At 39.6% G+C, this 14,953-nt stretch overlaps 1 protein-coding gene across 1 annotated transcript in view; it reads left to right on the forward strand.

Annotated features, from left to right (window-relative positions):
• The window catches only part of EFCAB5 (EF-hand calcium binding domain 5), a 115,161-nt gene that overhangs the window by 85,338 nt on the left and 14,870 nt on the right, over positions 1-14,953 (forward strand). Inside the window, exons 17-21 of the mRNA XM_037070042.1 lie at positions 2,740-3,029; positions 5,418-5,587; positions 6,082-6,310; positions 11,482-11,634; positions 14,746-14,849. Of these exons, the coding sequence (XP_036925937.1) occupies positions 2,740-3,029; positions 5,418-5,587; positions 6,082-6,310; positions 11,482-11,634; positions 14,746-14,849 (946 nt within the window). The remainder of the gene's footprint in view (positions 1-2,739; positions 3,030-5,417; positions 5,588-6,081; positions 6,311-11,481; positions 11,635-14,745; positions 14,850-14,953) is intronic.

The raw sequence follows: 14,953 nt of genomic DNA on the forward strand, positions 1-14,953 counted from the left end.
AGAAGGAACACACCAAGGCACATCATAATTACATTAGCCAAGATTCAAATGAAGGAGAGAATCCTAGAAGGAGCAAGAAATAAGGGGACAGTCACCTATGAAGGAGTGCCCATCAGACTGTCAGCGGATTTCTCAAAAGAGACCTTACAGGCAAGAAGGGGCTGGAAAGAAGTATTCCAACTCATGAAATCCAAAGACCAAGATTGCTCTATCCAGCAAAGCTATCATTTAGAATGGAAGGGCAGATAGAGGACTTCCCAGATAAGGTCAAGTTAAAAGAGTTCATCATCACCAAACCCTTATTATATAAAATGTTAAAGGGTCTTATCTAAGAAAAAGAAGATCAAAAATATGAACAGTGAGCCCTGGCTGGTGTAGCTCAGTGGATTGAGCGCGGGCCTGCGAACAACACGACTGCGGTTTGATTCCCAGTCAGGGCACATGCCTGGGTTGCAGGCCAGTTCCCGGCAGGGGACACACCAGAGGCAACCATACATTGACATTTCTCTCCCTCTCTCCCTCTCTCCTTCCCTTCCCCTCTAAAGATAAATAAATAAAATCTAAAAAATATATATATGAACAGTGAAAGGACAACAAACTCACAGTTACTAACAACCACACCTAAAACGAAAGCAAACTAAGAGGACAGCTAAATGAGGAGTGGAACCATAGAGATGGAGATCACATGGAAGGTTAGCAACAGGGGAGTAGGAGGAGGAGAAGGGGGGACAAGGTACAGAGAATAAGTAGCATAGACAGTAGGTAGAAAATAGACGGGGGGGAGGGCAGGAATACTACAGAAAATACAGAATCTAAAGAACTTATGACACATGGACATGAACAAAAGGGGAGGAATGGTGGGGAAGGGGTATGCAGGGTGGAGGGGAATGAAGGGGGGAATGGGACAACTATAATGGCATAATCAATAAAATATATTTAAAAAATAAAAATAATAAAATTTTAAAAAATCAACAAAAGTCCAACTCTAGAAATGAGATGCTTTCATACAATAAGATGATTAAAAGAGGAAATATTTGTTAATTGTCAAATATTTGATATAGAATGGTTGCTTTTATCTTTCAGGTGCAAACCTTCTTGAGGAAGGACAGATTTTGAACATTAAATTTACACCTTTGTACCAGAAAATACATACAAAATGCTCTTAGTGCTATTCCTAAGAGCAAAATGTTAGCAGTAACCTACAGGCCCACTGATAAGAGAATAAATAAATTGATGGTGGTAATCTTACAGAATGACATGATATAGTGATGAAAATGAATGAGTCCCAGCTGCAGGAACAACATGGATGTATATATTAGCATAATGTTGAATAAAAAAGCAAGTCCCAGAAAACTACATATAGTATGATGTCCTTTTTCTAAAATATACAAATGGATAAAACTAAACCACATACTGTTTAGAAGTACACATGTGCATGCACACACATACACACAATAATGCTAATAGAAAAATAAAATGAAGGGGAAAAAACAAAAGCAAAATTTCAGGATATTGGTGCACGGAGTAGAACAATGGTCGTGGCAAAGAGGAAGATGTAAGTTATTGGTAATATTTAGATTTGGTACTGGATCATGATTGTAGAATAAAATATGAAAAAAAGATGTAGGTATAGAAGTGTGCAAGGCATGGTCAGGGACTGTGAGTAAAATGAGGATACTGAAACAAATAATTCCTATATGGTAGTATGGGTAAATATTTTTGGAAAATGAACAGGGTCCAAATACACTTTGGACCAGGGAATTGCATAATGCAAGTTTTGCTTTAATTTAATTTTATAAACATGTATTGAGCCTTACCATTGGCAATCCAATTATAAAATGTTTAATACTGGTTTGGGACTATGGAAGTAGGAAAGGAGAGGAATGTGCAGAAGATACATTGTCAAAGACTAACAAGATAGAATTAGATTGGTCTATTGGAAATGGAAGGAGTTGGTTGGCCAAAAGTTCAGTTTTTTCTGTAAGATGTCTCTAGTAGTGCTTAGTTGCCTTTAACTTAATTCAAAACAATTATCAACATACATTAAAAATCATCAAAATTGGTGATTTTTGTGTAGCGATTTTGATATTGAAGATTGAAGAAAATATGCAATATTTTGGCATATTATGCTTTATTATTTCAAGAAAGGTAAAAACACAACTGAAATGCAAGAAAAGATTTGTGCAATGTATGGAGAAGGTGCTGTAACTGATCCAGTGCATCAAGGGTGTTTTGTGCTGGAGCTTTCTTGCTGGATGATGCTCCACAGTGGAGTGGACCAGCTGAAGTTGTTAGTGATCACATCAAGATATTAATTGAGAGCAATCAACGTCATAGCACACAGGAGATAGCCAACATAGTCAAAAAATCCAAATCAATAAAATTATTGGTAAAAATGAAAAAAACGGGTCTCTTATTTTGCAGAAAAAACATACAGACTTTTTGGCCAACCCAATAAAAGGTAGGGAGAAATCAAAGCTGACCCTGGAATTTCACCTAAGTGGCAGAATTTAAAAAAACAAAACAAAACAGAGAACATGACATAGGAATCATCTTGAGCTTAGGCATGGGAAGTCACTGTAGATGTTCCGTTGGGCTTAGACACCTTTGATATACCTGTGTTTTTTTTTTATGGGAGGGCAGTTGTCAGAGACTTCAGTTTGCTGTAAGAGGAATGAAAATTCCCCCACAGGTAAATGAGCTTTTGGTTAGTGCTTGGTTTTTGTTTATGTCTTTCAGCTAAACTGTTCATCCAATTCCCAAAGCCACACCCTGGTGATGAAGTGAGGTTGTCTTCAAAACAGTTTCAGAAATACATAGAATTGATTGTATCTGAACTCAAGGGCAATGGAGATCATGCTCTGGAAAGCCTTGTGGAGTTTCTGATGACTGCTGTAGAAAGGAGCCATATTGAGGGTCTGAGGAATAGTGCCAGACGGAAGTGGCTACACCACATTCAACGGGCTGCAGAGACAAGTGGGGTGTCCCTGGAGCCAGTGTACACTGAGACCTTTAAGGCTCTCACACAGGTATATTTCCTAAAATGATATATAAGAAGAAAATTTTCCTTATAGTAGGTGATGTTTGATGGTTGCAAAGGAAGAGCACATTAAATTCTGTTAAAATTTGTTGGATACTGCTATGAATGTTTTATTCATTTTAATACATTACAATGACCCAAATCCTGTGGAAGATGCAATTGTAATGATTCCAGGCTGGCAAGGTAGAAGCAGAGAGGAGAGATGTGAAAGATAGAATTAAGACATAATCTCAAATTTCATTTGTGCTGACATTCAGATAAACCTAGAATGTAAAATAAACTGATACTGAAAATACCAGCAGGGAGATATGCAAGCAGGTCAAGCTACACTTTCCTTGCATCATATTTTGGGAGTCAGTTCAAAAATGAACTATTTAAATCATAAAGTTATTATAAAGTGGAATCCAACATCACACAATTTTTCACTGCCTAGACAAGCTAAGTCTACTACAGAACTCTGTCACTTAAAACACACTACCCTGATGGGCCCCTGTCCACACCTTTGGCATCCCTTCATAGACTCTGGCTTGCTGCTCCTCCCAGACAGTAATAGCATGGCTATCTCCTACATCTATCACAGATTGCATTGATCTAGGGAACCTGTGTCATTCAGCTGAGCTAAATAGCAACACTTGATTATTCAAATCACCTCCTGAATGGCCGGTTTCCAATGTAGTTTGAAATGATGTGACTAGGGCAAAGGACTTGAACAGACATTTCACCAAGAAGGACATACAGAGGATCCAGAGACACATGAAAAGATGCTCGATATCACTAGCTATGAGAGAGATGCAAATTAAAACCACAATGAGATACCACTTAACACTAGTCAGAATGGCTACTATAAACAAAGAAACAAACAAGTGCTGGAGAGGTTGTGGGGAAAAGGGGACTCTAGTTCACTGTTGGTGGGATTGCAGACTGGTACAACCACTATGGAAAACAGTATGGAATTTTCTAAGAAAACTAAAAATGAATGTGCCTTTTGACCCAGCAATTCCACTATTAGGAGTATATCCTAAGAACCCTGAAGCACCAATCCAAAAGAACCTATGCACCCCGATGTTCATAGCAGCACAATTTACGATAGCCAAGAGTTGGAAGCAACCTAGATGCCCATCAGTCAATGACTGGATCAAAAAGCTATGGTACATTTACACAATGGAATTCTATGCTGCAGAAAGGAAGAAGGAGCTCCTACCCTCTGCAACATCATGGATGGAACTGGAAAGCATTATGCTGAGGGAAATAAGCCAGGCGGTGAAAGACAAATACCATATGATATCACCGTTAACAGGAATCTAAACAACAAAACAAACAAGCAAGCATAATGTGACCAAAGACACTGAAATACAGAACAGGCTGACAGGGTCCAGAGGGGAGAGGGGAGAGAATCACAGGGGAAAGGGGGAAGGACTCACATGAACAAGTATAAAGGACACATGGACAATAACTAAGGTGGGGGGGCGGAAATGGGAGGGAGGTGGGGAGCACTCCCCAGTGTGGGGCAGGACTGGGAATACAAGACAAAAAAAACTGTACTTGAAAAGAATTAAATTAAAAAAAAAGAAATGATGTGACTAGGAACAGGAGGCCGATCAAGAAAAAGAGCTATTACTCCAACTTGCTTCAGAGATCTGCAGTCCCCCAGCAGATATCTCACTACATTTTAGTTAGTTACTCTATGGATCATTTATGTAAAAAAAGGGAAATAAAGGCAGAAAGAAAAAAGGCATGAAAAGCAAACTCGAATATATAGAAAGGGGAGACAAATTTCAAGGAAAGTTTCTCTCATGTTCCCCAATTTATAGACATGTTTAATATATGTGTTAACATATAACATTCTTAGTGACATAATAATATTTTAGGTACAGAGAATTTTCAGTTATTTCTATTAGAAATAGTAGTTGCATAAAGTCTACAATCTGGGGTCCTAAGAAATCCTTTTTTAAAATGACATAAATCAAATTAATAGCCAAGCTATGTTAAGACTTCCTTGAGCATTTTTTCCATGTTTGTATCACAGTAGATAGTTGAGAAATAAGTAGAATAAAGCCATCTTCTTGCCCCACCTCTCTAAAATGAATACTTTTTACTAAAGCCCAGACAATATGACTATAGTTCAAAGGGATCCAAGTTTTAAAACTCTAAATTTGTGAGAGTTTTTTGCCTGTTTAGTAAACTGGTCCAGTTGGCATAAAGTAAATCCATTCGACTCACTAAAACTCAGGTTGGGGGACTGTCCATGAATGGTAATATGTTCATTATTTACTCGTGAAAATGAAATTATTGGGGTCAGATGCACAAAGTGGCTAAGGAAGGGAGACACAAGAGAATAGCTACTGGCAAATGCATGATCAGAAACATTTTGCCGTAGGATGCTCAAGTCCATGGAAATAAGAAGATCAGTGCCCACATTTCCCTTTTAGAAGAAAACCAACTACTGCCTGATAGAGGGACTGTTCTGTTAAGGAATACAGCTTGTACTTTAGAAGATGCTCCATTTGTATTAAACAAAGTGCTCTACAGGGACATGAAAGGAATCAGGTAAGGATTTCTTGAAAAGGTTGGTTTTGGCCTTCTAAAAAAGTGCCGTAATTTCCTTTCTGCAGTAAGCTAGCATTGACATCCTGGTTAGCTGCCTAAGGGAGAGATGCCTCAGGTCACCAAATGCTTCCAGAGTGGGAGGTAAGTGTGAGAGTGGAGTGGGTTTCCAGTCTCAGGTGATTTTACCTAATCATTCCAGAGCTCACCTTAGGCATTGAGCTGCCATATAGGGACTCTGCTTCACAATATCAGTTCAGTTATTTCTGTCTGCTTTACAAATTGTCTCCTGTGTCCTGTTTATATATGTTATCTCTGTTATGATCTGAGCTTGTTTTTAAATCTTTTAAGTCAGACTCTCCAAACTGGTAATTTTATGAGTTCACTACTTTGACATAGAATACCAATAATTATGGAGAATTGGTCTAGTTCCCTGCATGGTTTACTCTAAAGCCCCTTCTGTGCCTTTCTCCCATCCTCATGTTCCTCTTCCTCAGCTTTACAGTAGTAGATGAAGGGAAGCCAATACATGTCCCCCAAGTTCAGCACCACGGGAACATTTTCTTCTGGAACCATTCCCACAAGGAGACTGATCAAAATGGGTCATTGCTCGCTCTGCCTCTTCAGGATGCATATATGAGGATTTTTGGGGTCATGGCTGTTGACACCCTAAGAGATCCCCTGAAAATAAACATCTTCTTGCCTCATGAGATCAGATTCTATCAGGTAAGTCAGAGGATATATTCTTCAATAGTAATGGTAGGATGGACTCTCCTTCTATACTTTTTAAAAAGCAAAACCTGAAACTAGGTTAGGGTAGAGCTGTGTATAATATGTAGACAGTGCCGTCATACAGGTTCCAGTTCCCTGTGTCTATGTGTCAGCCTTTGGAGAGCTTCCCCATTACACGTGGAAGAACTCTCAGCTTCAGTTGCACATCTATGCTTTAGACTCTCTGGAAAGATCATTAATATGTATCCCATTAAATTAATCATAGAAACAGAATTTTATGCTGTAGAACTGGAATCCAATTATTACATCACTAACACCCACATAGTAGGAATGAACTTTTTGAAAGGGTATATTTATGTTTTATTAAGAGTGGGACCTAGAAATCCGTTGGTCTCTCCACAAATGATGCTAAATATAATATGCATTCCCATGGTTCTTGATATCAGTGTTATAATTTTTGAGGATGAGGAATGAAGGAAAAAGCTTAAGTTTTAGGCCCTTTTTTTAAAGTATATTTTATTGATTTTACTATTGTAGTTTTCCCAATTTTCCCCCTTTATCCACCCTCTGCCCTGCACCCCCCAGACCTCCAGCATGCCCCCCCCTTAGTTCATGTCCATGGGTTGTACATATAAGTTCCTTGAGTTCTCTGTTTCCTATACCATTTTGACCCCTCCCCATCTATTTTATGCCTACCAATTATGGTTCTTCTCTGCTTTTTCCCCCTATTCCTCCCTTCACCCTCCCTACTGAAAACCCTCCATGGGATATCCATTTCACTTATTTTGTTCTTGTTCTAGTTGTTTGCTTAGTTTTTATTTTTGCTGTTTTTCTTTTTTTTTAGGTTGATTTGTTGATATTTGTGACTTTGTTGTCATTTTACTGTTCATAGTTTTTGATCTTCTTCAATTACTTAGGTCCCTTTAACATTTCATGTAATAAGGGCTTTATGATAATGAACTCCTTTAACTTGACCTTATCTGGGAAGTGCTTTATCTGCCCTTCTGTTCTAAATTATAGCTTTGCTGGATAGAGTAATCTTGGAGGTAGATCCTTGCCTTTCATGACTTCAGATACTTCTTTTGAGCCCCTTCTTGCCTGTGAGGTTTCTTTTGAGAAATCAGCTGATAAGCCTTATGGGCATTCCTTTGTAGGTAACTCTCTCCTTTCCTCTTCTGCTTTTAAGATTCTCTCTTTATTTTTAATCTTGAATAACTTAAAGATGATGTGCCTTGGTGTGTATCTCTTTGAGTCCAACTTCTTTGGGACTTTCTGGGCTTCTTGGACTTCCTGGAAGTCAATTTCCTTCACCAGATTGGGGAAGTTTTCCTTCATTATTTGTTGAAATATTTTTTTAATTTTTGCTCTTGTTCTTCTCCTTCTGTTACCCCTATAATTCAGATATTGGAACACTTGAAATTGCCCCATAGGTTCCTAAGCTTCTCTTCATTTTTTTTTTTTTGAATTCTCGTTTCTTCATTCTGTTCCAACTGAATGTTTATTTCTTCCTTTTGTTCCAAATCACTGTCTTCAGTCCTGGTTTCCTTCCTGTCACTGTTGGTTCCCCGAATATTTTGCTTTATTTCACTTTGGGTATCCTTTATTTGTTTTTTCATTTTGTGACCAAGCTCAGTCAGTTCTGTGAGCATCTTAATTACCAGGGCTTTGAATTCTCCATCAGATAGGTTGGCTATCTCCTTATCACTTAGCTCTCTTTCTGGAGTTTTGCTCTGTTTTTTTCATTTGGGCCCTATTTCTTTGTTTCAATGCACCTGTTAAGTTGTAAGGGGGCAGGGCCTTAGGTATTCACCAAGGCAGAGCAACCCTCCTTGCTGCAAGAAACTGTCTGTGGGGGAGAGACCAGAGAGGGAACAATGCAGCTTGCCTGCTGGACTCTAGCCCCACTTTCCAACAAACTCCCACACCCTCATGTGTGACTGGGAGTTTTTCCCACCTGGGGAACCCCCGCTGTACTCCACAGTCAGCTCTGAGTCTATTTCCAGTTCAGCCAGTCCCACCCACTACAGTCCACCGCCTCACCGTGGGTTCTCTCAGCCTGCCCATCTTACCAGTCTGGTCAGTCTGCTTGACTGTTTCTTTAACTCCTTGGTTGTCGGAGTTCCATGTAGTTTGACTTTCTGGCACTTCTGGTTGTTTATTGATTTTAGATTGGTTGTTATACTCCTTTTGGTTGTGTGTGGAAGGGTAGGGTCTACCTACACCTCCATTTTGGCCAGAACCTACTAGTTCTAGGCCCTTTTGAAGACTGTAAAGTAACTGAATCATTTCTAATGTATTTAAATTTAATTTTATGAATGGAAATTGCAGTGAAGGAAGACTGAAGGCCTTTATGGAGGCAGTGGACTGGGAGGTAGCAGCAATCAGGAACTCGCTACGCCCTTGTCATTTGTTCCCCTGTAAGCCCCTGGCTCTTTATATTTATTTACCATTATTTTAAATTTTCTCTTCCTACTTACTGGATGAATAACTGGAAAGTGGTAGAATCTTTTTCACTGGACATCTTTTTAATAATTTGATTCATTCTCATCTGACAATATGATGTGATGACATTAAGAAGCAAAATGGAGGACTTCCGCCAAGATGGAGGCATAGGTGGAAACACTGTGCCTTCTCCCACAACCAAGTTTGAACACAACAAAGGTTTGGAGAACTAGGACACACCCAAAGACCAGAAAACGGAATTATACGGAAGTCCGACAACCACAAACCGTTCAACAGGGACTGTAAGAGAGGCGGAGCCAGCAGCGGAGCTGGGTCGGGCAGGACAGATCCCCCAACCTAGGCGCGCAGGCAGCCCGGAACCAGTCGGGGTGTGGGGCAGACTGAACGCGGTTGCACATTCGCGCACAGTGAGACGGACCACGCAGGCCCCAAGGGGCGAACCCAGTGGTGGAGGGCTGACGGCAGTGGCACACTCGCGTGCAGTGGAACAAAACACGTGGGCCTGGTGACGGTGGTGGCTGCAGCGCCGGGGCCACGGTGGCAGGTGGCAGAGGGAAGCCATTGTCCCTCTTTGACCCCGCCCCCACATACAACATCACAACCCAGCTACTGAGTTGCCCTGTTCTAGTGAACACCTTAGGGCTCTGATCCTGCTATGGAACAGGCATGAACAGCCCAAAAGATGGTGCAAGAAGAACTCAAAGTCCCAGAGCCAATAACTCTAAGCAACCGAGAGATTGCCAGCCTCTCAGAAGTACAATTCAAGACACTATTCATCAGGATGCTCACAGAACTGGTAGATTATAGTCACAAATTAGAGGAACATAGTCACAAATTAGAGGAACATATGAAGGCTAAACTAATTGAAATGAAGGGAGATGCACAGGAAACCAATAGTGATGGAAAGGAAACTGGGACTCAAATCAATGGAATGGACCAGAAGGAAGAACAAAACATCCCACCAGAAAGGAATGAAGAAATGAGAATTCAAAAAAATGAGGAGAGGCTTAGGAACCTCCAGGACATCTTTAAACGTTCCAACATCCGGATTATAGGGGTACCAGAAGGGGGAAAGAAACAGCCACAAGTGGAAAACGTATTTGAACAAATAATAAAGGAGAACTTCCCCAGTCTGGCAAAGGAAATAGACTTCCAGGAAATCCAGGAAGCTCAGAGAGTGCCAAAGAAGTTGGACCCAAGAAGGAACACACCAAGGCACATCATAATTACATTAGCCAAGACCAAAATGAAGGAGAGAATCCTAGAAGCAGCAAGGGATAAGGGGACAGTCACCTACAAAGGAGTACCCATCAGACTGTCAGCGGATTTCTCAAAAGAGACCTTACAGGCAAGAAGGGGCTGGAAAGAAGTATTCCAAGTCATGAAATCCAAAGACCTACAGCCAAGATTGCTTTATCCAGCAAAACTTTCATTTAGAATGGAAGGACAGATAAAGTGCTTCTCAGATAAGGTCAAGTTCAAGGAGTTCATCATCACCAAGCCCTTATTATATGAAATGCTAAAGGGACTTATATAAGAAAAAGAAGATGAAAAATATGAACAGTGAAAGGACAGCAAACTCACAGTTATTAACAACCACACCTAAAGCAAAAGCAAACCAAGAGGACAACTAGATCAGGAGTGGAACCATAGAAGTGAAGAACACATAGAGGGTTAGAAACAGGGGGGTGGGAGGAGAAGAAGGGGGGAGAAGGCACAGAAAATAGCATAGATAGTAGGTAGAAAATAGATAGGGGGGAGGGTGAGAATAGTGGGGGAAATATAGAATCTAAAGAACTTGAGACACGTGGTTATAAACTAAGGGGGGGAGAATGGTGGGGGAGGGAGTGTGCGGGTGGAGGGGAATGAAGGGGGGGAATAGAACAACTGTAATGGTATAATCAATAAAATATATTTTTAAAAAAGGAAACAAAGAAAAAATATTGCTGAAAAAAAAGAAGCAAAATGGAGTAGTATGAGATTGTCGGAAGATGAACTATATATAGCCTTGTTAGAGAACATGTCAAAATGAATTATAAATTGATTCTTTAGTCCTTGAAGGTAAAGGTTCCTGTGTTACCCTTAGATGCCTTGGGCCCTAATATAAAATACATATATTTTTTAAGAATTTGTGGTTCCTAGAGTTTCTTGACAACAAGCCCACGGATAAGTTCTAAGGAGTTCCCACTCCTTTGCTGTAGAACATGATCTTTTTGTCCTCTGAGAAGGCTGTGTAATCTAGCATGTTGCCAGCTTTGGGACTCAGCACATGCTGTGCTGCTGAGCTGATGACAGCAGCCATGTGAGGATGCAGATGTTACACTTGCATCAGATCAGAGCAGGTCCTACCCATCTGCGCAAGGCTGATATTAGTTCTTGGCTGTTAAGCATTTTTTCTCATTTCAAAGTTTACTTTGTTCTTCCAGCACTATTTTCTGATTGCACGTATCACAAATCTCACTGGATAATTATCAGGAAATGTAATAAGTTATATGGACCTTAGGGTGGATTTCTTCTCACACCTTCAATCTCTTGATAATTCTTTTTTTTTTTCGTAGTAGAAGCTAGAGCATTGTCTTTTGAGAACTGGTGAATAATTTGTAGGAAGTAGAGCAAACAGAAAGATAATCTAATTGATGCATTACCAATTATTTTGCTATTTTTTTCTTAAAAAGAGCAATTAAAATTTTCTGTCTCTACAGGGTGTTGCCAGTGTCTTTAGTACTGCCTATCACTACGTCCACAGCCGGGAGCACATCCTGCATGCTGTGATCACTGGTATCAGTTGGCTCTACGACGTCGCATCTGGCATTACCTCTGTCACTACATACTTCGTTGAGCCTAGCCCAGAGCAGGTAGGCAAGGCTGGGCAGTGTTAGACCTTCCCTGGGTAATAGAGTTTCTAGATATTATTGCCTTGCTGATATTCTAAAGCCATATTTAGTTAGCTATTAGGCCTAACTGGGGACATGTTTCCCATGACTCCAACTCAAGAATCTTGGTTATGAGTGGCAGAAATCCATCTCACAGTGCCTTAGGCAAAAGGGGGAATTGACTGACTCCTGGGATCAAACATGAAGCAAGGGCAGGTATCAAGCTGGCTTCCAGGATGACCAGATCCAGGGATTCGATGCCAACAAGGCTCTCTCTTGTCCTTTTCTCTCCCCACTTCTCATGGTTGCTTCCCTCTGCACTTTGGCTTTGTACTTCCAGTTAAAGATGGGCTTTCTCCACAGGGCAAACCAGTTGCTTAGTAGCTAGAAAAAGAATCTGTCCTCCATGTTACAATTGGGAAAACTCAAGAAAGAAAACTCATTTCGATATGCTGAGATATGCCCTCCTGGCCAGGATGGGGAGTTTACAGTAACTGGAAGCCCCCACCAGAATCATATGGGTAAAGTGGGAAGGGATAAGACACTACTGTTTTGGAAGAACACAATTACGTCACACCATTTTTTAAAAAAGACCCTCTATCGCCCTGGCTGGTGTAGCTCAGTGGATTGAACGCGGGCCTGCGAACCACACGATCGCGGTTCGATTCCCAGTCAGGGCACATGCCTGGGTTGCAGGCCAGGTCCCGGTTCCTGGCAGAGGACACACAAGAGGCAACCATACATTGATATTTCTCTCTCTCTCTCTCTCTCCTTCCCTTCCCCTCTAAGATAAATAAATAAAATCTTTAAAAAAAATAAAAAGACCCTCTATCTATAATGTGATGAGTTTTTGCTAGTTACAAGTGCTGAGTCTGGAGTTGGGGAGGGATGGGAGTCTCCAAACATATGGAAAAAATGTTCAGTTTTTCTCATAATGAAATAAATATAACATTAGTAAAAGATAACTTTTACCTACTAAATTGAAAAAGACTTTTTGAACTACAATTTGAAATGTCTGTTAGACAGCTAAGTGGAGATACTAAATAGGTAGTTGGGTATATGAGCTTAGTGTTTCTGGAGAAATCTAGGCTAACTAACCTAGATTTTGAATGTTATTTAAAATCATGAGACTAGATTATACAACACTGTGAATATATTTAATACTACTGAATTGTACACTTATAAATGGTTAAAATGATAATATTATGCTATGCATATTTTACCAAAATAATCAAAAACAAAACAAAAGCCATGATACTGGATGAAGTGACAAAGGCAATGAATGAAGATAGAAAAAAATTAATGATAAAATGTCAGGACCTAGCCCTGAGGCACTTTAAGTGTTTGAAATCACAGTGGCACAAAACTCTCTTGACCTTGACCATAGTGTAAAAATGTTTGATATCCTTACCCCTTACAAACACACATACACACAACTACAACAGAAGTTTCCCAAAATAATACCTACTTTTACTATAGGTAATGTTTTCTAATACTTTCTATTATTAATTCTTTTTTTAAAGTCTTGTCAAAAGAGTAAAAAGCATAAGGTGATAAGAACTAAAGATAAATAATGCATAATGAGAAAGTTAAGAATGAGTAAATATTACAAATGTAAAGGAAAAAAATAACAAGCCAATAGCAGAAGAAGGAAAGTGGGGGAGAAAACAATTGTAGCTCTTTCTCTGAATGATTTCCTAGGATTTTTTATCTAGGAACAGTTATCTCACTACTGAATAGTTGCTGAGGCACTTGCTGAATTTATAGTTTCTTGGTCTAAACAAAAATAAATAAAAGAGTAGCTTTTCTCAGGCATACTATTCTAAGCCCTTCATTTTTTATATTATGCTTCTGGTCTAACAGCAGAAGAGGTTAATTTATACTATGGGGGTTGGGGGTGAACAGGAGAGAAATTGTTTGGTTTTAGCAAAAGATTTAAACTTGAAAACACAATCACAGAGAGATTCTTAAAAAAGCATATCAATCTAGTATGCATAACACTAAATAACAAACCATGGAAGAAATAGAAAAAAAGCTGGAGGCCCAATTGCCAATGTGGGATAATCTTTACAGTTCACTAAGTATTCTGTTGAAAACATTTCATCCAAAGAGTTTGGTAGGACACTTGAGGTCACCAAGTGTAGAGGCAAGAGAAGCGGTTGTTCTTCCCAGCAGCACCCAGCACGTAGCCCCTGTGGATTCTGTTGTCACAGTTATCCCCTTAACCAAATGATTCTTTTAAAGAGGGCATAAAAGTCCCCTCTTTGCTTCTCCCAGTTGAATTTGTCACTCCTAAAGTCTAGTGTATTTTACAGAACATGTTAACATTACAAACTAATCTCTACCAAAAAAAAGTTGACCAAAACTCATGAGTCCAAACTCATCAAACTGTAGACATTGAATATGCACATTTTTGTATATCCAGTATACCTCAATAAGACTGTTAAAAAAACATCAAAATAGTCTTAGAACCCATATGTAGGTTATGACCCATAGATTGAAACTCTCTTAGAGGTAAGAGAGACAAAGAAGAGAAAGCAAGAAGAATGAGAGGAGGGCTATGTGAGGCAGGAGGAAAACTGGGAGTGAGTGGGGTTCTGAAAACCAGCCAAGAAAGTATATAAAGAGAGTTATTCATTGCATCAAAGGCCGCCAAGAAGTAGAGGAAGGTAAGGATTAGGGATCTGACATTGAGAGAGTCACTAGAAACCTTGGCAAGAACAGTTTTGATGAAGCAACCTCATTGGAGAATATTTTTTATTGTACTTATTTTGGGGGCAGAGGACTTTTTGTATTTTCTAAATGTTCTACAATGCACTTGTATCTTCTGAAAGATAACATAAACCCAGCATTTTATCACAATTATAAAAAATACATTTTTGCATTTAACTGATCCCATATTGTGAAAAATTTTCTCCTGTTGTACGCTTCATTCCTTAGTGATACTGAATAAGCAAAATATCACAGTACTTTAAACTAGGGGTCATCTAAGCTTTTCTAATTTTTTCTTATTCATTTGTCCCCAAAAGCTTTAATGAGAATATGAGGTCTAATTATTCTTTTCCATAATGAAATCGCTTCCTCTTTTTCAAGGGTTCAGACTATGTTTTACGCAATATGATGGTCACAGGGCCCCTGGGTCTAACAGAAATCCACAGAAATCCCCCTACCATCTTCAGGAAGACATGCGTCTTCAGGTATGAGAGGCATCTTCTTGTCCGTTTGGTTTGATTGCTGGAGCATGCACCCTGGTGTGATAGATCTGAAGACACAGCTTTTGCCTCTTATTAGTATACGCTGA

This window comes from Sturnira hondurensis, unplaced genomic scaffold, assembly GCF_014824575.4.
Source record: "Sturnira hondurensis isolate 20B ecotype Veracruz unplaced genomic scaffold, ASM1482457v3 Scaffold0018728, whole genome shotgun sequence".
NCBI classification, from domain to species: Eukaryota; Metazoa; Chordata; class Mammalia; order Chiroptera; family Phyllostomidae; genus Sturnira; species Sturnira hondurensis.